Raw genomic sequence first — 25938 nt, 5'->3', positions numbered from 1 at the left:
TGTGGAGCCTTTGGCTTAATTAGACTCAACATGGGAAACCTCACCTGGCCCGGACAAAAAGAACAATGAAAAGTCAACGTGGCTCAGAGGTGCATATGGACTGTAGCAGATGCGAAACCGACTGAGGTGGTGTTTGGAAAATGAATAGTCAACGTGACTCATAAGTGCATGTGGACTGCACACAGACGAAAGCAATTCAGGTGAGGAGTTGGGGGCGGGCACATGAGCAGGCAGTGCATACTGAACAATGACTAAGAGATGACTGTTCACCCATCAATACGTCGTTCTCACTGGGCATCCTTCCCCTCACACCCCGTTCCGCCCTCTGCGCGCGACCGCTGTCCAGCCCCGTCCCTCACTCTGGAAGGTGGGGGCGCGGCGGCGGTCCTCCAGTTTTCAGTCACAGACAATTGTATGTTGCTCTCTCCAGAGTTCCCTTACAGTCATATTCTCAAACCCACCCCATAAGAAGAAGCATGTTTGTTGCGGATGTGAATCTCTGTATGCAGCGTGTAAAACAGTTTGTTTGTCATGGATGTGAATCGCTGTATGTGGCGTGTAAAACAGTTTGCGAGGGGTATCCCATGGTCTTACAGTTGGTGGGCAGGTCTTTGCTATTTGCTCTTGCATGCGGGCACATGACCAGGCAGTGTGTATGCTTCGAGAGCAAGGGTGGACACGACAGGACCATCTAAGAAGAATCATATTTGTCGTGTATGTGAATCGCTGTATGCAGCGTGTAAAACAATTTGTTTGTTGCGGATGTAAATCGCTGTATACAGCGTGTAAAACAATTTGTTTGTCGCGGATGTGAATCGCTGTATGCAGCGTGTAAAACAGTTTGCGAGGGGTATCCCATGGTCTTAGCAGTGTCTATGCTTCGATGTGAATCGCTGTAAGCAGCGTGTAAAATGCTGTATTGTATGTTGCCTTCTCCAGAGTTCCATCTTTTCATTCACCTACAGTCGTATCCTCAAAACCAACCCCATTTGGGCAACTGTGTCTTTCAGGAAGTGTTCACCCATCAATACATAATTATGCGGCACGCCGCAGGTTGGCTAGTATCTTATACTTTCAGAATTAATCTTTGGGTTGGGACTGTACTAGAAAGTTGCTGCATAATTGTTTCTGCAGTTATAGAACTAGGAGCAAATTCATGTCATTGTACTGTGACATATGATGATTTTACATTGAATGGAACTGAACTGAGTTAAATTAGATTGCATTTCCTTTCACCGGTGTTGTTAGTTTGATTAACATATGTAAACAGGCTCCTAATTTCAGCCATTGCTGTTTCTCAATAATAAAAGGGAGCAAGGACAATTAAATGAATTGATTCATAAATGTATTGTAGAATGCAATTGGTAAAAGCTAGTAACAAATGGTTAAAGTACTATCCAAATGCATTTTGTTGTTAAAATTGAATGTAGCAGTCTGACAGCACCATGCCTTTAGTTTTGCTCACTGTCACTTGACGTTTGGTAGAATGTCTTAAAATATCTGTGAACAAAAGACAACGTTTCCTTCAAAAGATACTTGACAGACACCTCTGTGTTAAACATGTCCATCACTGAATAATATTCTCACATTACAAAAATAATGACAAAAGAAGTCTGTCAACAAAGGAATTTGTGAAGGTTGAAACTGCACTATTTCCTGATGTGCTTTGCTTTCTGTTTGTTTGGTAAAATGTTCTGAATATTCAGTATGTAAAGCGTAGCCGAGACACTGCTCTTTGTAATCATTCAAACATCAAAAGAAGAGACACAAACTATTGAAAATGGTTAATGAAATGGTCAAAGCACACAACTGGGCACATAATGTAAAAATATGAATGCTGGTATGTTGTTTTTTGTCATTATTTTATTTGTTTAAATGAATTATATTGATTTCAGACTTTGGACAAAGCATAATTTATCTTAATGTATTATACAGCATACTATGGGGCACTCTTATCCATTAATATATTTCTGGATATTATTAATATTAATGTCCTAGACTTTCTCCCACTCCTGCACATCTTCTGTTCACTTCGACCCTGAACAGTGAAAGTGAAAAAATAAAACAAAGCAACCTGAGGGGGCGGCGGGGTATCTGTGAAATGTATGTGGTGAGCTAAAAATGAGGCTTCACTGTTATATTCGGGTTAGGTGGTAAATGCTTTATGTTTAAAAGATCTCATTTGTAAAAGACCAGAGTTAACCCTACTGGGTAGTAATATCCTTTTCCTTCACATTTACTCATTTAAGGATGGCAAGATCTGGAAATGGACATACCATGCCACCATATTCAGCTCCTTCTAGGTTGTGCAGGAATTTACTGTGGTTATGGAGTTTGTAAGCAAGAGAGCTTTTACAGAAGATGCTGAACATATTATGCTTGTCTTAAAACCGTGTCTATGAAGCAGTTATACATTTCTGGAAATGGGCTTAGGGGAATAAAATCAAGAGAGATATAAACACCAAAAAAAAAAGTGGATGGAAAATTTCCAAAATATGAGCATAAAACTAACATAGAAAGGATAGCAAAATTAGCCAAATTATGACCAATCATTCAAATATACCTCCAATTTGTGGAATAGCAGTTTAAAAATATATTTGGGCATAGAGGAGTGCAAATACTATATGAGAATTCACATGATTGTTCTGCTAATCATGCATATTCCTTTTTAAAGTTAGAATTTTTCCTTTCTTTTTTAGTTTTTTTTTTTCATCATTTTGGTGTGTATTGAAGTTTAATATCTATCTATCTATCTATCTATCTATCTATCTATCTATCTATCTATCTATCTATCTATCTATCTATCTATCTATCTATCTATCTGTTATATAGTGCCTTTCATATCTATCTATCTATCTATCTATCTATCTATCTATCTATCTATCTATCTATCTATCTATCTATCTATCTATCTATCTATCTATCTATCTGTTATATAGTGCCTTTCATATCTATCTATCTATCTATCTATCTATCTATCTATCTATCTATCTATCTATCTATCTATCTATCTATCTGTTATATAGTGCCTTTCATATCTATCTATCTATCTATCTATCTATCTATCTATCTATCTATCTATCTATCTATCTATCTATTATATATTTCCTTTCATATCTATCTATCTATCTATCTGTTAGATAGATAGATAGATAGATATGAAAGGCACTATCTATCTATCTATCTATCTATCTATCTATCTATCTATCTATCTATCTATCTATATTTGTTTATTTAATTTCAAATAAGTATATATCTTTTTCATAAACACCATTGTTAAACACAATCTACACTAGAATTGTTTGTGGGTTGTAGGACTTAATTTTCTAGATGATTTGTATTAAAAAGACATATGCAACATGAGTGCAAAGCTTTATAACAAAATCACCTAATTTTGTGTTCCTGTAATGCATTCTTTACATGGTGCTAACTTGCTGGTTATAAGGTTGATTTATATAAAATTGCCTACTCATCAGCTTAACAAAGTCCGTTGCAAAGGAAGTAAACTGATGATTTTCTATTTAAGAGATGCATACGAGACAAGATATGTACAATTGATTGTACAATAATCCTGCGGTTATGATTAACGAGTGCCAGACCCCTGTTCTTATTTTTTTTGTCTTTTTTATTTTTCTGCAACTTACACTTTGACTGAAAAAGTTTAAGCTTATTGAGGAATGCCCCACAAAAGTTTCACCTATGCTCTGACAGATAAAATCTTATTATTGGTCAGTTTGTCGATTATGGGTTGTGTCAGTTGCTCAAGAGAAAACCTAACATTTTTATATAATGATGCCAACTTCTTTCTCATCTGTGGCAGATTTGGTTATTGTGATAAAAATTCTCAAATACTTCACAGCACCATCATAGGCCCGATCACCAAAGAGTTTGCACTAATGTTCTATGTCTTTTTCAAACTTTCTGTTTACCTAGATACAGCTCCACCACTCATTGAATTTTCTGATGATGCCACCATCATGGGTCCGTACTCAATTTGTCATGCAATCTGTTGTAAATATTTAAAATAACTTCATTCATGAGTACTGAATGATTTTTAATAATCACATAGTTGAGACACTTCTCTCATTTTTATTTATTTATTTATTGGAAATGTCTGCTTGTCCAGCCATTCTGTGTTCTGATTATGTACATTTTTTAGTTCCCTATATTCCCTATTATCATGGGTTTTTGGCTCTGCAATCAGTACAGCCTACTGACATACCTGTAAATACGCAAGAGTTTTCTGTCTGTAAAATAATGATTACATGATTTTCCCAACAATTAACATTTTTGTGCTACAGCTTGCCTGTACCCGAATTGCAATGTGACTGACTGACTGAATGTGAAGTGTTTTGGCATCATTCACAACAACGGGGAAAGTAAACCTAGATAACATGATTCATAGAAATAGTTAGACCAACAGTCACAGTGTCTACAGAACATCTTCAGACCCCTTTTTTCACATTTTGCTACAGTATGTTGCAGCTTTATGCTAAAATCATTTCAATTCATGTTTTCCCTCATCAGGAAACACTCAATACCCCAGAATGATAATGAAAAAACATCTGTCCATCCATCCATTATCCAGCTAGCTATATCCTAACTACAGGGTCACGGTGGTCTGCTGGAGCCAATCCCAACCAACACAGGGCGCAAGGCAGGAAACAAACCACGGGCAGGGCGCCAGCCCACCGCATAATGAAAAAACAGGATTTTTAAAAATGATGCAAATTTATTAAAAATAACAAACTGAAACATTGTATTAACAAAAGTATTCAAACCCTTTACTCAGTATTTAATAGAAGCTCCTTTGGCAGCAACTACAGGTTGGAGTCTTCTTCCACGTGATGCATCAAGCTTTGCATGGATACATTTGGGGATTTTCTGCCATTCTTCTCTGCAGATCCTCTCAAGCTCTGTCAGATTGGATGGAGACCATCGGCAGTCAGCATTTTTCAGGTCTCTCTAGAAATATTTAACTTGGTGCAAGTCTGAGATCTGGTTGGGCAACTCGGCACAGTCTCAGAGTTGTCCCTGAGCCACACCACGGTTGTATTTTCTTTGTGCTTTTGCTCATTTTCCTATCTTAAGTCGAGACTCGAGAGTGCTGTGGAGCAGGTTTTTGTTTAGGATATCTTTGTACTTTTTTCCATTCAGCTTTCTTTCAACCCTGCCTAGTTTCCCATTCACTGCTACTGAAAAACAGCCTCATAACATGATGCTGTCACCACCACGCTCCACCTTTGGAATGGTATTGCAAAGGTGATGAGTAGTGCCAGGTGTCCTCCAGACATGAGGCTAATCATGGTTTCATCTAACCAGGGAATCTTGTTTCTCACAGTCTGAGAGTCCCTTAGGTGGACTTCCATGTGTCTTACTGAGGAGAGGCTTCTTTCTGGCCATTCTGTCATAAAGCCCCGAACGGTGGAGAATTGCAGTATTAGTTGTCTTTCTTGAAGGTTTTCCATCTCCACACAGGTTCTCTGGAGCTCAGCTAGAATGACCATTGGGTTTTTGGTTACCTCTCTTATCATGTCTTTTCTCCCATGATTGCTCAGTTTGACTAGGTGACCAGCTCTAAGAAGAGCAGTGGTAGTTCTAAACTTCTTCCATTTAAGAATTATGAAAGGATTTGGGCTGTTGAACCTTTTGCTTCTTGAACCTTGTGTAGCCTTCCCCAGATCTCTGCCTTGACACAACCCTGTCTCTAACCTCTTCAGGCAATGCCTTCAACCTCATGGCTTGTTTTTTGCTCAGATACATAGCATGGTCAACTGTGTGACCTTATATGGACAGGTGTGTGCCTTTCCTAATCATGTGAAATCATTTGAATTGTCCAGAGGTAGACTCCAAACAAAGTTCTGAAACATCTCAATGATGAGCAATAGAATCAATGGAATAGGACTTAACCAAGCCAAATTTCAAGTGTTATAGAAAAGCGTCTCTGAATGCTTGTGATATTTTAATTTATTTTAAAAAATATCTAAAATCCTGTTTTCACTTTGTCATACTGGGGTATTAATAATAATAATAATAATTCTTTGCATTTATATAGCACTTTTCTCACTACTCAAAGCACTCAGCAATTGCAGGTTAAGGGTCTTGCTCAAGGGCCCAACAGAGCAGAGTCTCTTTTAGCATTGTACGGGATTCGAACCAGCAACCTTCCGATGACCAGTGCAGATCCCTAGCCTCAGAGCCACCATTTATATGATTAAAGCAGAAGACTGCAATATAGCAAAATGTGAAAACAGTGAAGTGTCTTGAGTACTTTTTAAATCTGCTGTATGTGATGTTTTGAAGTAAAATATCTAATGTAAAAATCACACATTTTCGATTTTTGTTGTCATTTGTGATGAATTAAAAGCACAATATGCAATGCTATAATAAGGATAAAAATTAGGGGTTTTTTTCATTTTATTAAAAAAGGCTTGTAATATTTAAGCTTTTATTTTAGGATAATCAAATGTGGCTTTCAAGTGAAAAAAACTCTGTGACCATGACCATAACTATTATAGAGCTCATAGTGGAAATCTGCTATTACTTGCGAAGAGGACACATGACGTTTGGTCATGCAAATGTTAAAAATGTCATTATCTGTTAGAATTTTTATCTGAGCTTAAACATAACCAGTGTTTATGAGCTTGTAAGCAGCTGTGAAATAGGGGCTTTTGGGGACTTTGTTGCTAAACTTGTATCTTCTTCTAACTGATATCACTTACTAAACATAGCCACTGTATAAAAGAAATCACCTTTATTGGTTTGAGGCTGATGTTGTGCAGCTTTTGACAGAGGAACTCATATGTCAGATGTCATATGGGTTTTAAAATGGAGGGATGGCATGCAGCTGTTATGAGAAAGAGTGAGGGTGTAGGCAATTCTTAAGACACACCAAAAACATTATGCTGCCAGAGGGCGAAAGTACAGCGACACCTGAACTGCACCTCAATAAGGAAAAGGACAAAGGCTGCACCATGAAGACTGCTCACACTTAAAAAAACAGCTCAGTTAGATTAAGAAGAATGGACTCTTTCTCTCTCTCTCAGTTACACTGAAGTGGCGCTTGACGTGTAGACATTGATTTGAATGGTTCAGGTTCATCTTATCTTGTACTTTTAACTTCTAGTATTTCATGCCTGCATATACACATAATTAATGATTAAATTGAAGTTTAACTGTAATCTCACAGAAACCTACCTTTTTGTTTTTTGATATCCTCTGCTCTTGTGATGAATGTAATTTAAAGAACTGTGCTTGTCTGAATGATTTGTTTCTTGTTTAGCTCTTTCAAAAGCAGCAATCAGGAAACCAAAGGATAACCAAACGGGAGAACTTCCTGGCTTCTTTTAAGTCATTTGTGCAGCCTTTTCAAAAGTAGTCATCTGGGAAATCCCAGCAGGAGTGCAGCTCTTGAAGCAGTTCTTGGTCTTTGCTAAGGTAGTTTGACAATGTACTGTAGACCTTTCAGTGGTAATGATTTGGGCATCCTGACAGGATTTTGGCTCATGAGTGGAGCTACTTGTGGCCCGTGCTAAAGGATTGAAGCCTGGCTGTCTATGATGAGAATGACTGAATAAGTATTGAGGGTTGTATATGTTAATCAAGGCTAACAATGTAGGCATTTTCAGTATTAACTTGTTCAGCAATACAAAAATTATCTTTTGTGATCAAATTTTACACAATTAAACAACTTTTATAACGACAATATGTTTCTATAAACAAGACAATAATGACCCTATACGCTATTGTAACTGGATATTTAACAAGGCTGAATTCTCTAAATTCACTCTGATTTTCTGTGTGATGACAAGTTCATTAATCTCTTGATCTGCAGATACTCCATTATTCTGTAGTGGTGTAACTGCTGTAAAAGAAATGAGATGACAACAATAAAGAGTTGGCTTATCATCCTGGTAACCCCGTATAAATGAATAGAAAAGCAATAAGAAAGACATGCAATAATTACAGAGAAGTCTTTTCAGATGTGAGTTCAGGATGGAACTGAAAAAAATGGTGGAGCTTCCGGTTTTCAGTTGTTTCAGCAGGAAGAGGTGGGTCCAGATTGATGGACACCGGAAGTGACTTCATTAATGTTATTGCCATCAATCATCTGGTCCCCATTAGGACTTGGTACCAAACCCTGGACTGGCAGTAGAATTACAGTCACTAGAGCCCTTCTGCGGTCTCCCATGTGCACATGTGTGACACTGCGTTAAGAAAGTGTCCTTTATAAAGTAAATGTTGTTTGTTTGTTAAATAATTTTTTAAACCTACTTTTTATGTCAAGTTTAGAATGATGATTAAAATGTCCTAAAAATCAGTTGCCTTTATAGAGAGAATATTTCTATCATAGTGCAGTTTAATAAATAAGAATGCATGAGGAAAAACAGACATTTGTCAAAATTTCTCACAAACTGTGATTATTTTCAGCTTTTCATACAAGATAAAGAATTTTTTTTCTTTTGACCAGTGCTGCTGTGATGGGCACTCCCTCCCCATTGATCCTGAGCTAAGTTTGGTGGCATACGGGCAAATGGATGTATAGATGGCAACAGAAAGTAACTCATAAAGTAAAATGAGACAAGCAGCATGCAGAGGATGTTGAAACTCCTCACTTTCTGTAACTTGCAAGAGTTAAAACTTGTTGTACAGAATAATTAGAAATTGCTTTGCTTTGAATCCATTTAATATTAATATTACATTTTTATAGATTAGTTTTCATTTTCAGAAAGATTTAAAATCACAGGCCGTGTCAAATTTTTTCAAAGGGTTATGATTTTACAAAATGAGAATATTAGACAGTGGGATAATAAATTCCACAAGTTATTACTTCTCAGTTATCTGAGCATCAGACACCAGCAGGTGGATTCAGCTATTTTGTGGATTTATTAGAACTCAATCATTTTGACGCCCTGGTGAGAGGCCTTATGAGCCCTTTATGTTTCAGGGTCAAATAATCATCACAGACTACGTAGGACCCTTAAAATCGGAGTGCGTGGACGTGCATGCAGCTCAGCAGGTCATAGTGTACAATAATGAGTTTTATTTGATCAGACACTTAAAAGGCTTACCGCATCAGGCAGTGGTTTTAAATATAAGCCTGAACTATAGTTTATTTAACATTTACCATAAATGTACGGCTTAGAACTTTGAGTTTACTTTAATGAATTTCACTATAAATTAGGCCTTGCTATTTTAGCGATCACTTGACTGAACAACAAAGCTATAATTAACAAAGTGCCTTGGTTATTTAGCAAAAGTATGGCTGAAAATATAATAAAGCTCATTAGGCTACTCATATAAAATCCAGCTCTAAAATTGTGGTAAATCAGACAACTTCATATGGCATGTCCTTCATTAAATATAAAAAAATTCAAATAAAGTCATTTATGGGTTGCTGTCATCTTTCATAATGTAGAAAATGTATTCTTCAACCAGCTCTGAGTAAGTCTATTCTCCAAACCCAAGTAATGAAAACGTATTTCAGAATATTTCCAGAAAACAATGGAGCAGTAGCAAAAGCTGAAGAAATCTATCAGTCCCCTTCTATGTTGATGCTTAAATTCAAAATCTTTTTAGATGTTTTCTTTCTCAAACCTGATGTGTGTAGATTTTTCATGTTCTTTCTTTGTTCATCTGGGTTTCCTCTCAGATCTCAAACACATGCAATGAACTCTGAACATGGTGCTAACCCATTATAGGGCACAATAGAACAGTTTAAACTCATAAATCGGCACACTTTTATAATGTGGAAGTGAAAACTGAGTACCTGGGAAAGAAAATGACGACATGGAGAGAATGTGCAGAAATTCACACAGACTGTGACCAGGCAGGATTTCAACTGAGGAATGTGAAGCTGTGAGGCGGTGGTGGCGGCAGTGGCATTATACCACCCACACCCCATTGATAAAAACGTGTAGGCTTAATTATGCTGTCTGCATTAACACTAATTCCATACAAAAAGAAGCTGCCTTTATCTTTCTGCACTTTTGTCAGATTTGAGGCTTTTATACAGCTGTGTTTTGACTGAAAACATTCCCTTCCTTTAAAGGTTCAGGTCATTTGTTGACATTAATCGTTTGCAGCTATATGTAATCACATCATGTTACCTTTGCCTGTAAATGCCAGTGTGTTGATGTCATCTGTTTTGTGGAATTATTTACCTTATCCAAGTGAAAAGATCCAAAATGTACAACTATTTAGCTCTGGGGTGTGCATTCCTCATTATACACGGCGGTGTGAAGACAGTTGATGTTTCGCACACTTAATAAATCTGCTCTCAGCTGCTCTTTGATGGAGCTAATATAAGCAGTCTCTTTTGGAGGTGTGTTGCTTGAAGTTACAAGATGCCAGACTCTGCCCTGCTCATAATATTGGATTTAGCCAAGTGGCTTGTTTGGTGACGGTCTTATGAAGTTTATATTTTGTTCCTCTCAGTGTGAAGTATTTAAAGTGGAAATTAAAATGTAATCTTGTGAAGTGTGATTGCTGTACTTTTTTCAATGTGTAAGTATAAAGATGATTTTCTCAATGAATTTTCACATCAGAACCTTTTAAGATGTACAGTAATGGCATTATGTTAGTTTGAAGTTATCATAGTAATTTTTGTTATTTGGATTTTTTTTTTTTTGCTCCACGATATAGTTTGTAGTGTTTTGATATTCTGTCATTGATGTTTTCCTTAAAATCTACTTGTATGTTCTGAGTAATGTTCTGCTGTGCTGTCTTTAGTCCAAGAGGATTAGAAAAATGGTCTTCATAGGCAACATTCTCAAGGCCCCTTCAAAGTTTGAGGTCAGTTAATATTTATTGAGTCTCAATTTTAGCTTATTGAGTTGAGTAGCATATCTACAATTGCACGTTGATTTGGTTCCAGTATCCCACCCAATGTTGGTTCTAACTTTGCACAGGATCCTACCCAAATAGCTTTGCGATTCACAAAATTAAGCAGTGTCAATAAAAGAAAATGGAGTTTCAACAATTAATGAGTCTGTTACTGATTGTCTTAGAACAGTAAGTTAATGTTACATTTTGTAAATTGTATTATTTTAATAATATGCATGCATTTTTTTAGAAATATACAGTATTACTTAGTGCTGTAAAGTTAAATTCATATAAACTTTTTTAATTGTGAATACCAACAACAACAACATTTATTTATATAGCGTGTTTTCATACAAATGATGTTGCTCAAAGTGCTATACAAGATGAAAAACAAAAGTTTATAAAAAAAAATTAAAATATAAAAATAAGATCAGGCGATACTAAGTAACAAGAATAAAGTAAGGACCGATGGCCAGAAGGACAGAAAAAAACAAAAAACACTCCAGAGGGATGGAGAAAAAAAACAAAATCTGCAGGGGTTCCTAGGCCACGAGACCACCCAGCCCCCAATGGAAGTTATTTTTATTTTCATTCATAAACTCATTAAAAAAAAAGTAAAACTAGAATTATTTTGTCACTTTTTAAAGAATAAACAGAAAAGAAAATTTACCGTATATACTCTCATTTAAGTTCTCCCACGGATAAGTTGGGGCTTGAGTTTACCATATAATTTCTGGTATTTTATAAAGTTGATCGTATAAATTGAATGCGGAAAACTCATGCTATTGGTCCAAGAGATTATGATATGCTAACGCCCACCTGAGAGAGTAACCACGGAGCACACTGCCTTCTTTTTCTATGTGTTGTGCCTACGTGACCACACGCTAATACCCGAAATGTTCAGAAGCGACGTTTGCACTGATTTGTGTTTTTTGTATCTCACACCCTCATACATCTTTATCGTAAGAGCATCCCTTATCTACAATGGAGCATTTCATAAGAAGAAAATATAAAGCTGGTTTTAAATTAAAACTCGTTGAAGTGGCAAAAGAAATTGGTAAGTGTGCTGCTGCAACAAAATTCGATGTGTCTGAGAAACTGAAGCGAGATTGGAGGAGGCAAGAAGATGGGGAAAAAAAACCAAAAAAACCTAATAGTCATATTTCTGAACGGGCGTATAAGTTGGGGTCTGATTTTTCGGGTTTCACAGCCCAACTTATATGTGAGTATACACGGTAGTTAATTTTATTCATGTTTTCAATATTTGTTTGTATCAGTTTGACAATTTTACAAATATGTAAATAATGGATACATATTCAATGACTTACATATAACTTGTCTAGCTTTGTCACTTTTTAGTTTATTTTGATTCAAATATTTGTTTGGTGGTCAGTTGTTTGTCCACTTTTTTTGGGGCGTGCCTATGAGTCATCCATCAGTAGTCCATCATAATGACATCCCAGAGTCCCTTGTCCCTTCTTTCCATGTCCCTGATATCCTGATGGAGTCTTTCACTCTGTTCTTTACTCAGCACTACAAGATTTTCAGGGAAAAAGATTTATGTTGCAAACCAGTTCCTTAATATTAATACATTTTTTACAGTTTTTTTTTTTTTTTTTATAATTTGATTCTGTATCGTTACATAAAAACTTAGCAGTGAATGCTTTGAACGATACCCTACACTCTTGTTCAAGGTCAAATTTTGCATCTGAAATCAGTTTTCTAATATCGGGTCCAGCAAAAATGCCCTCTTTCAATTTAGCCTCAAGACAAATCTGGAATTCAGAACAAATACATACAACAAGCTCTTGTGATAGGACTTTGACAAACTAATTCTTTAAACCAAGCTTAAAATGAAGCTGTGGTAGCAGCACTTCTAGATCCACCAAGCTACGACTGATGATGTTTTCGGTACTAAGCTCTACTGTGGCTTTTTCATAGCTGGCCATTGCTTCTAAACCCAAATGTCAATTCTTGCCTCGCTGTCCTACTCACAGGGAAAATGTGAGAATTTTATATGTCCATAACTGCTGACCCAGTGAGATACACAGAACTTTCAGGTCCTCACACATGAACCAACAGAGCTCATTGTAGTTAATTTTCTCAAGAAGATTTTAAAAAGTCTTTTATAGTTTCTTTCAAGTGCACAGAATGAGTAACAGGTATCGATGTGTATTTATTACCATTATGAAATAGTCCTTCGTCTTGGCCTCACATTCTGCTACCTGCTGCCATGACTCATCACCCTGCTCAATTCCAGCTATATTTTCAGCTTGTTATTGAATGACATAATTGTTTTGCTTTAAGCATAATAATTTGTAATATTAAAATCTATATTCAAACAAATGAACATTGCTATTTTATCATAGTGCAAAAACAATAAAGATAAACTGTAATCGACAGGTAAAAAATATGTTTTGTGAGTAAATGTTACATGATGGAGAAAAATGGTTTTCATTTTGTAATTGTATGCATATATGTTTTTAAATATATAAAAAAATCATACAAAATAATCAAAACATTTTTTTCAATGCATGCCTATGTTATGATTTGCTGGTCTTTGTGTCTTCGAGTGCTTTGAGAGTCTGTTAACAATTTGTTCATTTTTCAGATGTGCATATTACAGTACAGGTTTACTGGGGACCAGTGCCTTACCTGGTAGCACTGGGCAAAAGGGGGGAACCAGTTTTGACTAAGGCACTAGAACTTTGGGCACATCTGCTCAAACTAGACAAAAATGAAGTCATCAGCAAACAAAACAGACATGACTTCAATAAAAATAATAAAAACTAGAGTACTTAAAGAATCAATTTGGAAATTCAAGAAAAACTAGAAAAAGAAAAAACAAAAGAGCATGCCCAGCACAGGAAATGAACCTGGAATTTGGGGCTGTCGGGTTTACAGTGTCATCCACCACAGGAGGGTGCTGCTGGTCATTTGATTTAAGTGTCTGAAAATTTAAGTTTAGATATTTTATATTAAAATGTTTCAGTTTAGTAATAATGTAACAAGTTTGTTTGTATAATCCCATACTTTTTATTACAATCACCTAAATAATATAGTTCATCATAATATATGTTTTCAATATACAGGTATACCTCTTAAGAATAATATTGTAATGGACATAACCTATTTTATTTTGATTTCCAGAGATCTGAGATTCAACAGAATAAGAGAAATAGCACCAGGATCATTTAAGAAACTAAAGAACTTGAACACATTGTAAGTAATACCTTTTGTTTTATAAACTTTCAGACTATCATAATTGTTTCAGAAATGATTGAAAAATTAGAATTACTCTTAAAAGCTCAAGGAATGAGGAAAATATCCTGTGGAATCCTTGTAAATCCCAGGTTAAGATGGACATAAGTAGGTAGATATTCTGGCAGTCAAGGAGCTACACGTGACAGGCTGGTATCGCTGTTCTGAAGTGTGGAGTCTTGGGAAGCATTCAAGAGCAAAATGGAAGCGCCTGTAGTTCAAATTATTGGTCTCCATTTTTGAAGATGCTGACAAACAACAAAAATATACTCATAAATAATAATGGTTCTGAAATGGCACTTTATTGAATTGTGTAGTTCCTCATAGAATCATTGCTTGACAAAGAGCCACTTCATTCCTGGAAGAGTCCTTTGAATATGAAATTAGTTCTTCGGGCTTTGCAAAGGTTCTTAATATGTGGACAAAACAGAAAGTCTTTAATATATAGGAGGCTACTGAGCAAGATCTTGATAGATTAAGAACACCCGAATTTAATCTGTGTTATTGTACAGTATGCAACAAGAGTCCTTTTAAAATCATGAACCCATTTGTATTTTACAGATCTTTGATTGTCTATGTGTAGTTGCTTATGCAACAAAATATGGATCTAAAGGTTCTTTCTAGAACCCTCATGTGGATGGTTCTTTTGAGAACCAAAAATGGTTCTCCTATGGCATTGCTCTGACGAACCACTTTGGCACCTTTATTTTTATGAGTGTACCTTTACTATGTTTTAAACTTGTAGTGCAAAGAAGAACTATTTTGTCATTAAAAAGGAATCAAAATTTTTTCATTAGAACATAGTAAGCTGAGAAAGATGGCTTTACAAAAACGTATAATCCGTTCATCATTTATTTGTGATAGTTGTACTTATTTAAAATGTGATTAACCTCTCTAGTCATGAATAGTATTATAGTATGTTATGTTTATACACTTCTTCTTCTTCTTCTTTCGGCTGCTCCCGTTGTTCAAAGAAATTAAGGGAACACTTTGGATCTCGAAGAACAAAACATTCAAGTGGAAAATGTTTACTGAGTAATGCTGTGTAATTCATCAAGAACAAAATGATGTAATGATGTAATAGTGGTCAATGGAAACCAAAATGACCAACCCATTGAGGGCTGACTTCAAAAATTGAGATCACAAGTACATGCAACTTGCATAAATGTTATCACGGCAACTCATAATGTGACTCAGTAGTTTGTATGGCCCCCACGTGCCTGTATGCATTCCCGACAATGTCTAGGCATGCACCTGATGAGATGGCGGATGATTTCCTGGGGGATCTCCTCCCAGATCTGGATCAGGGACCAGGACAGTCTGTGGCTCTACTTGGTGGCATTGGATGCACAGATACATAATGTCCCAGAAGTTCCTAATTGAATTCAGGCCTGTCATCAATGCCTTCATCATCCAGGAACTGCCTACACATTCTGTCCACATAAGGCCAAGAATTGTACTGCATAAGAGGTACCCAGGGCCCACTGCACCAGCGTTAGGTCCGACAATGGCTCTGAGGATTTCATCCCGGTACCTAACAGCTTACAACGTGGAGGTCTGCACAACCCTCCATGGATATGCCTTCCCAACTGACCCACCGCCAAACCGGTCTTGCTGGATGATGTTGCAGTCTGAATAACATTCACCACAGCATCTCCAGACTCTTTCACTTCTGTCACATGTGCTCAGTATGAACCTGATCTCATTTGTTAAGAGAATGGGGCGCCAATGGCGGAGCTGCCAATTGTGGTATTCTCTGGCAAATGCCAGTCGAGCTGCATGGTGATGGGCTATGAGCATAGGTCCCAGTAGAGGAGATCAGGCCCTCATACCACCCTTTGGAGTCTGTTTCTGACAGTTTGGTCTGAAGCATGCACACCAGTAGCCAGCTGGAGGTCATTTTGTAGAGCTCTGGCAAAGATCCTCCTGTTCCTCCTCAAACAAAGGAGCAGATACCAGTTCTGCTACTGGGTTGGTGCCCTTCAACAGCCCTGTCCAGCTCTCCTGGTGTAAAGGCCCGTCTCCTGGTATCTCCTCCATGCTCTGGGAGACACAACAAACCTCCTTTCGACTGCATGTATGAATGCAGGTAGCTGGACTACCTGTGCAACCTGATTCGGCTGCAGGTGCCACCTTATGCTTCCAGTAGTGACAAGGACACTAGTAAAACACAAAACTAGAGACGAATCGGTCAGACAGGATAATGAGAGTGCAATTGTCTGTGGCCACCATCTGCAAAACCATTGGCTTTTGGGGGTTTTCTTGCTGTTGACTCTCCAGTACACCTATTGTCACTTTCATTTGCACCAAGGCAGCTGAAGTTGATTCACAATCGCTTATGCTTCCTAACTGGACAGATTGATATCCCTGAAGCTTAATTGACTTGGTATTAGACTGTTATGATTAAATGTTCCCATAATTTTTTGAGCAGTGTATTTAAGTTCCCTCTCTTCTACTTACCTGTTACTCTGATATAATTTAAAATGTTTTTGTTTCTGCTTTTGCACTAAATTTAAAAGGATCACGGAAGTGTATGCTAATATAACTGAGCATAGCTTGGGACTTCAGCACTCCTGTTTAATTGACATTTTGGTAGAGAAATGCAGAGCTGCTCTAAATGTTTGTCCTGTGCTCTTGAGCAGACTGTCCACAATAAACCTACATATTTGATAACTTTAGACTTTGATAGTATTCACTAACTGTGGTGTAGAGTACTGACCTCAAGAAGACCAACTGCAGACAAGCATCATATTTCTATATAAATTTCAAGCATCAGCCACTCACTAGAATCTTATAACATTTCAAACTTGCACCCAATTAACACCTTTTTATTTTTCAAAACACTTCAAAGTTTGGGAAAGATGCCAAAATATATCACCAGAATAACAGACTATGCAATTTGTGAGCTATTTGACATCTCTGATTACTAATGCTCATTCTATTCATACAGCAGGTGGTGTTGTGTGTTCTTTATAACAAGAACAAAACATCCAAATCTGAACAGAATAGTTTGATACGGTCATTGGAGAAGAATAACTCAGGGTTAAAGACTAAAATCTACTGGTACATTAAAAAAAATGCCTCAGAAGTCATTTGTAATAGAACAACTACTTGTTAACAGACAGTTTAAAGAGATTTATTATTCTGAAAATATCTACATATTAGAGGCAAAAAAGCAATATTTAAATATTTATTATCCCAATAACATCTGCTGGAGGAACTGGAAAAATGTGGAAAGGGGAAAATAATAATTAATAATGCATTTTATTTATATAGCACCTTTCCCATGCTCAAGGCGCTTGTTTAACGCAAATTTTAACAGAAAGATGGCAGAAAAATGGTAGACATTTGAGTATTAAGTAGCAAGCACTGATTAGGGGGAAACTGCTGGGAGGTAAATTTGAACCCTTTTTAGAAAATTAATAAAAACAGTCCTGTCCTTTTAACTGATTCACCTCACCTTACACTAATAGCAGCATCATGTATGGTACTCATCAATATCCTCTGTAGCCTACCATTTCTATAAAAGTACCTAACCTCCCTGGATATATTTGTATTGCTAATATCATCTGTGAAAAATGATGGAAATATATTTATTGCCACCAAATACATTAAATATGAACAAATTTGGCGCAAAATGAACATTTTGGAGAAAAAGTGTTGCATTTTATTATTTTAATGAGATATCACCAACTTCTGGTATATTGTATTTCTCCAATATAAACTTGTCTCATCTCTTTTGATCACTTTGACCCTGGTCTTTTTTGGGGCCCTACCTGCACAAAATACTATGCGGGCGATATACATCAACTTCAAGGTCTCAAAGTTTTTGAAACGTCAACTACAGAACCCTATTGCAAATGTTTACAAAAACAGGAATATGAAATACTGTATATGCCCTCCTGTATATTAACACAGACAAATGCTAGCTTTTCAAAACTATACTGTTTTGGATTTCTTTGCAGCAAAGTTCTTGATCAGATCACTAAAATCCAGTTTCTAAACCAGATCACTCTGAATTGAAATGATTCAGTCTTTCCAGTCCCATTGTTAATTTGAGTCTGTTCTTCATTAGCCTGAGCTTCCAGAAAGACCACTCATCACTTACATTTGTGCAAGGCCATGTCCGGTAAAGATTGAAAAAAACATCTACATTTGGGAAGATGTCCTGCAAGCTTTTTCCTTTAAAGAACCGTAAAAGCTCTGGAGAAAATGAAATGCCTTTAGGGCTTATGAATCCTCTGAAGTGAACAATCGGCTAACCACTATGCCACAGTGCCTCAAGCAACAACAGAAGCAGAAAGAGCAACAAACACAAATAGAATACAATAAATAGCCACAGACTAGTAGTAAGTTTAATATATATGGTATATATACTAGGGGGTTCCCCCCTACTCACTTTGCTCACCAGCCACTTCGCTTTTCTGCCGCTCGCGTTGTGAAGGGTGGGGCTGAACGCACCCCAAGGAGATGCGATCGTTCCGTCGAAACCCCCTCTTAAACGGTGATACAATGGGAAACAAATGCAGTTTTTTTTTTTACCTCCTCTTTGCTTGATCAGCTACTGGCTTACTACTGCTGCCGTGCTGCGTGATCTGCATCTTGTGCGGCACTTCGAAGATTTCAAAGCCTGTACAGCGGCTGTCCTACTCTTTGTGTTTTATTTCCGGCCCCGGGCGTGGTTAAATCTTTTGGCACAAAGTCCCTTCTCACGAGACGTGAGCTCTTGATATTTTTATAATTTAAAAATGGAATAAGAATCTGAAAATCAACATCACATTAAAGTTCGATAAATTCTGAAAAGACTTATACCAAACATATATATGTAGGTTTTAAAATAAGTCCAATTTAAAACATGACAAAAAACGTGACATTAAAAATGTCACCGTTGCACTTTTAGGCATAGGATTTTATATATATATACTGTATAATACAGTATATATAGAGTAGATATATAATATATGGTATGTAGCTGGAAATCCACAAAGGGAGAAAATGAATCATGTATCTTAAAATCATTTTTTTATTCCTAAGCTTTTGACTCCTATCAGGAATCATCATTAGAGGAAAATGATTAGACTTACAGTAATCCAAGGCAATATATAACAAGCTAGCCATCCAGTAATGAAACAGGACCGTGAAGAGGGCCCTGCCCAGCTCCCTACTCCTGACGTCACGCTTCCCCCTCCCCTCGCCCGCAGCTTCTGTCTCAAATTAGCACGAATATATCGCTCTTGCAAACGAACTATGATTCTTAGCGTGATGAGGGAAGTCACAAAATCACCTGGAATATTCAAGCAAATTATTGGAAAATAAAAACTAATGTAAATCCGTTAAGTAGCTAGGCGGAGATAAGGAACTCCCCAAGGCTGGCGCATGAATGAAGAGGGCCCCGCCCCCTCCCCTCGGCCCGCTGCATCTCTCTCGGATTTGTGCAAATAAATTGCTCCTGCAAGCGAACTTTGATTCTTAGCGCAAAGAGAGAAGTCGCAAAATCAACCAGAATGTTCAAGCAACTTATAGAAAAAAATCCGTTAAGTAGTTCTCTCTTGAAAAGCAGACAGACGTTGGATTTTGATATATAGAGATAAGGAGGGGAGGGTAGGTGGATGTGTTTTGGGATTGATGAGGTGGGGTTCAGAGAGTGTTGGTCATAAAGTCTTATTTATTATATGCATGTTCCTCTTTTCAAGCCTGCATATACTGGGTTCATGTCCAAATTTCTGTTAATGGCGTTTTTCATTGGATAGCCACATTTTAGTCAGTTCTCTGTCACTTTTAAGTTTTAGCCTTGAATTTCACTTGCACCGAGTCCCATTGAAATGTGTGTCCAGTTGAACTTGTATGTGCGTAAATCAGAGACTATGGGTCCTTTCTTCTGACCTCATTGCATTGTTCCTGTGTACGTGTTACGAGTGTTGTTGATGTTTGTCCCATGTATACAGCTGGGCATGCATCACATGGTATGCTGTAAACTGCGTTATGTGTCTCTCCTGCAGATTTCTTGCTTTTAGCATTAAAAGTAAAATTCAAGGCTAACACAATCAATGTATATCTGTAATATTATACGGGCCAAGCAGGTAATAGGTTTCAAAAATTATACTGATTTTTCTGAATTTCAAAGTACAGACTTTATATATTCAAAACTGATTATACATACTGTAAATACATATATACAGTGGGTACGGAAAGTATTCAGACCCCCTTCAATTTTTCACTCTTTGTCATATTGTAGCCATTTGCTAAAAGCATTTAAATTAATTTTTTCCCTCATTAATGTACACACAGCACCCCATATTACAGACAAAAAAAAGAATTTTTGAAATTGTTGCAGATTTATTAAAAAAGAAAAACTGAAATATCACATGGTCCTAAGTATTGAGACCCTTTGCTCAGTATTTAGTAGAAGCACCCTTTTGAGCTAATACAGCCATGAGTCTTCTTGGGAAAGATGCAACAAGTTTTTCACACCTGGATTTGGGGATCCTCTGCCATTCCTCCTTGCAGATCCTCTCCAGGTAAACTTTGGTGGACAGCCATTTTTAGGTCTCTCCAGAGATGCTCAATTGGGTTTAAGTCAGGGCTCTGGCTGGGCCATTCAAGAACAGTCACAGAGTTGTTGTGAAGCCACTCCTTCGTTATTTTAGCTGTGTGCTTAGGGTCATTGTCTTGTTGGAAGGTAAACCTTCAGCCCAGTCTGAGATCCTTAGCACTCTGGAGAAGGTTTTTGTCCAGGATATCCCTGTACTTGGCCGCATTCATCTTTCCCTCGATTGCAACCAGTCGTCCTGTCCCTGCAGCTGAAAAACACCCCCACAGCATGATGCTGCCGCCGCCATGCTTCACTGTGGGGACTGTATTGGACAAGTGATGAGCAGTGCCTGGTTGTCTCCACACATACTGCTTAGAATTAAGGCCAACTCCCGCATGGAGTTTGCTAAAAGACACCTGAAGGACTCTGAGATGGTGAGAAATAAGATTCTCTGGTCTGATAGATAGATAGATAGATAGATAGATAGATAGATAGATAGATAGATAGATAGATAGATAGATAGATAGATAGATAGATAGATAGATAGATAGATACTTTATTAATCCCAATGGGAAATTCACATTCTTCAGCAGGAGCATACTGATACAATAAATAATATTAAATTAAAGAATGATAATAATGCAGGTGAAAAAACAGCCAGGGAACGAATCCACATAAAATAAAGTAATATGAGTGATCAATAAATAAAAATAGAAAAATAAAAGTGATGAGACCAAGATAGAACTTTTTGGCCTTAATTGCATCTTTCCCAAGAAGTCTCATGGCTGTATTAGCTCAAAAGGGTGCTTCTACTAAATACTGAGCAAAGGGTCTGAATACTTAGGACCATGTGATATTTCAGTTTTTCTTTTTTAATAAATCTGCAACAATTTCAAAAATTCTTTTTTTTTGTCTGTCAATATGGGGTGCTGTGTGTACATTAATGAGGGAAAAAATTAATTTAAATGATTTTAGCAAATGGCTGCAATATGACAAAGAGTGAAAAATTGAAGGGGTCTGAATACTTTCCGTACCCACTGTATATATATAATTTCAGACAGCAGTTCCAAACAACTATGAAAAATCTTTGTCTCTCTCTGTGACTCCCAAGCCCTTTTAATACCAGCAGCCTGTAAAGCTATAGATCAGCGTTATTATTATGATTAGCGGTCTTTGTTAATATTTTGTAGCTTTTCCTAGAAGGGTTTTCAATAAGCATGCATCTAAGTATGTGTCCAAGTAAAGTTTTAAACTTGAAGGAATTTTTTTTATGGTGAAATGAAAAAGTGACACCATCAAATGATGTAGAATATATAAATATCAGGGATCTGTAAAATCTGGTATGTACAGAGAGTTTTGGGCATTGATTTCACATTAATAGCACATACAAGGATTGGGGAAGAATATATCACAAAATTAAGTGATTCAGTCCACATTTGCTGCTTCGATTATAAAGTAAGTGGTGACCCGTGAATAATCGGGAGCGCTCAGAAGTGACCCTTCGAGAAATAGGGGTCGGTGCTCAAGCTGCAAACTCCTGCTGGTGTCAGAGGGGAGCACACAGTTTTAATTGATATATTTAATTAAGACTCACCCATGCAGGTAATGTGCCCTTGACTGAGTCAGCACATTAATATTGCAATGTGGTTTGTATGATTAATGATCCCCCGAGTGATGCCATCAGGAGCAGTGTAGCCCAGATAGAGCTGCATATGTTGGCAAGGTTGAAGGTGAGGTCCAGACAAAGACTGATTCAACCTCAAATCATCCCACTAATGGTCAATCCAACGTGAGTCAACCTCTTGCTGTCCCTGACCACTTGCCACTTGGAGTTCTAACAGGAAGCAAAGTGGTGTGATTGAGAATTGCACACCCTCACTGGCTCCGATATCAACAGTTCCTTTGTGCAGATTCTTCCTTTCTTCCTCCCATCCATCTACCTATCCGGGTAGCACTGAGCACAAAGTAGGAACACACCCAAGAAGTGGAAGCCAATTATTCACAGAATCTCACGCACAGACACTAGCATTGGCTCTGTTAAAACACATTTGGTGTCATAGTGAATCATTTTGTATGAAGTTTTTGAGCGTATTATAATTGATAATTTTATTATTGATTATTTTTAATGTAATGCTAATTTTTTTTTCTTGTATGAATGCCACCATATTGGTATCAGATGATCATTGGGGACAGGACATGACATCATCACATTGCCAATATTTAAGATGATTCTGCACATTACTTGATGTACAAATTTGATTTGTTTGTTGGGTATTTGATCAAAAAGTGCTAGTGCTTATGACGGAAAGTATACTTTGTCATATTTATGACTGGTGACTACCAGTTGTTTCTGACTTGCAGTTTGGCTTGGTATTTGTTTTTTCCATTTAAACTTGCTCAGACCCTGCCTGACAATGAGTATTCTCTGACTTTGTATCTTTGAAAGTCCATTGTTTCCTCGTTACTTAACTTAAAATCCACAAACTTTGTTTACTTCCATTGATTCACTCTTTTAGCTGGAGGTTAATTCACAACACACTCATGGCAAGCCAATATAAATTCACCAAGGGAGGAAACCCGAGATCCTGCAGAAAACCCATGGAGACACCACAGAAAACTTGCACTTGAACTCCACAAAGGCAGTGGCTAGTCACGGAATAGAACTCCAAGTGTGAGGCAGCAGCTGTAACCAGTGCAAATATTGTCTATAGTTTATTTAAAAATTAATGTGTGCAAATTTTGTTTAAAGTATATTTTCATGTAGAACGGTATGGTCCCAATTGAGAATGTTCCAACATTGATTTCACATTCAATTGATTTCACACAATAAAACACAATAATACTTTTCCTTTGTATTAATGGTAATGACTTTGGTTGTTTTTTAAACTATGTGTAGGTGACAACATTGAATAAATTGTGTTAAAAAAGAGTGCAATTAATCATCTTGTTATTCCTAGCATATCTAATTCAATTACATTATTTTACAGTTAATGTAGATATGAAGAAAGAAAGCACATGCATTATTCCATTTATATTTTTCCTTGTTTATATTTGCTTTCTTGACACATCCTATACTATTGTAATTTTCTAGGCATTTCTCTTTTTAAGCGGCATGGTTTGCTTTGAATACATTTATGTTCAGTCACAAAAGTAACCATCCATGCCTAAATTTAAATTGCATCTTTCATTAAAGATTCAACATTATCTAAAATATATGATTATGAATCCATTACTAAATATCAAATATGTAAAGGGGAATAATTAACACAAATGGAGAAGACAAGCAATGAATCATAATTTGTATGATTAAATAAATCAGAGTACAGTTACATTAACAAAAAATAAATAAACAGCTAAAACTCCACAGAATCAGATATTAAACTCATATAAGAAAGCTCAGTTCAGAAAAACTGTGTGAATTTCCCCTTGGGATTAATAAAGTATCTATCTATCTATCTATCTATCTATCTATCTATCTATCTATCTATCTATCTATCTATCTATCTATCTATCTATCTATCTATCTATCTATCTATCTATCTATCTATCTATCTATCTATCTATCTATCTATCTATCTATCTATCTATCTATCTAGAAAACGCATGTACTTATTTACATTCTCTTATCTCACTTTCATTTTTTGACACTGCTGACTGCACAACCTGCTGAACAAATGGACTTTGTGTTTTCTTGCTTTTCAAAAATGTGTTTTTGTTTCTTTAATCGCATGCAATATGCTTTTTCTGAATATTAAATACTGTAGTATTCCTTGCCTTTTCTTTCCTGCATTGTTACTCAAAGAGCTATTCTTATCTCACAATTTTTTTTTATTCTCCATATGCCCATACAATACCCAGAATTCATTGTGGAGCAATCCTTGTTGCCCCTTAAGTATGTTGTGCCTCAAGCATGCAGAAGCTCCTTTCCTACCTCAATGATAAATAACATTTGAGCATCAGAAATAAATATGATTAAAGCCTGTTTCCCATATTCAGATTATTCTGTGAATTTATCTAAAATTTCTGGGTCAAGGGTATGTTGTTAAAGTTGGATCAAGTTGTGTGTTCCGCAACTTTTCTTGAGACAGGGTCATCTATGACTCTGATAGAAGGAAGAATTGAGAAAGAGTCTGCCAGTGACAGTTAGGAAGGTAATTAAAGTACTGAAATATTTATTGAGCTCATCTTAAACATAGACATGTTGTTTCTCTCTTTCTGGTGTGTATCACTATCTGCACAGTATATGTATAATGGGAAATCTAATGAATTTTGAAATATCCATATTACTAACCGAGAATAAACCAGATATGGACACAGGGACACGGCGATGGGACCATGAGACATACTGCGCAGGCGCGCGTCTCATAAACCGCAAACAAAGTCGTATCCACCGCGAACGAAGGAGTCACGGCCCAAGAACGAAAGAGCTCAACTAACGTGAATGAGAAATGAAGCAACAACGCGCCCATAGCTACCACTAACGACACAACCACACAAAAAAGAGGATTCTGCGCTGCACCCCAGAGTCAAACGTGAGAGGCTACGGAGGCCCCACAGGTCCACAAAGATAGTACGAAAGGCGCAGGCGTCACCGCCATATTGTGAGTGGCACTACTGCGGAGTGAAGTTAGGAATAATGTGCTGCTTGGGATTGTACAAACCGCTGAACGCTTTACACCAAATTCAAACACAATACAGCTCAACGATACAAACACAAGCCCACCTGGATAAGATCAATGAACGCAGGCGTCTACAACGCGCGTCTGAAACTGCGGAAGCAAAGCAGGCACGGGTTCAAAACGAAAGACCACAACTGACGGAGATAAATAATCTCTTTCAAATCTATTTTGGGTTACCCAAGACCAGGGGGTGGAGCCCCCTAGTATAACACTTAAAAGGTGTGGTCAAGTAAAGTATTGCAAGTTCCACAGATAAATGTTGAGTCACCAACCAAAAAAAACCAACATACAATGAACAACAAAAGCAAAATAAGAAAGCCGTCAGGCAAAGTGAAGGTTTGTGTTCTGTCAGGGTGCAATGAACTCCATCATACAGTCTGTTCCAAACTGAACACCTCCTTCTGGCAGCTGCTAGCTTTATAATTGGGGGACAGGAAGGGTCAGAGTCAGTTGCCCTCACTGGGCATCTTCTTGGTACTGCAGGGGGAACATAAAAGGAGAAGGTTTGTGCAAGTGCCCCCTCTAGACCCAGAGTGGTATTACCTACCTCAGAAGAGTCCGATCCACAGATGTGTGACAAAGCACTGCAGAGCACTCTCAGATTAGGTTTGCACACTGGTAGCAATGGTAACAGAAAAAGTC

The 25938-nt window shown here is 37.1% G+C and overlaps 1 protein-coding gene across 2 annotated transcripts in view; it reads left to right on the top strand.

Moving 5' to 3' along the window:
- Positions 1 to 25938, top strand: part of LOC114653869 (peroxidasin homolog) — a 279611-nt gene that overhangs the window by 120054 nt on the left and 133619 nt on the right. For both annotated transcript variants that reach the window (XM_051929375.1, XM_051929376.1), the window contains exon 2: positions 13975 to 14046. In XM_051929375.1, the coding sequence (XP_051785335.1) occupies positions 13975 to 14046 (72 nt within the window). The remainder of the gene's footprint in view (positions 1 to 13974; positions 14047 to 25938) is intronic.

This window comes from Erpetoichthys calabaricus, chromosome 6 (genome assembly GCF_900747795.2).
Source record: "Erpetoichthys calabaricus chromosome 6, fErpCal1.3, whole genome shotgun sequence".
NCBI classification, from domain to species: domain Eukaryota; kingdom Metazoa; phylum Chordata; class Cladistia; order Polypteriformes; family Polypteridae; genus Erpetoichthys; species Erpetoichthys calabaricus.
The sequence above is the reverse complement of the archived record's forward strand: the minus strand, read 5'-3'. Positions and strand labels throughout refer to the sequence as shown.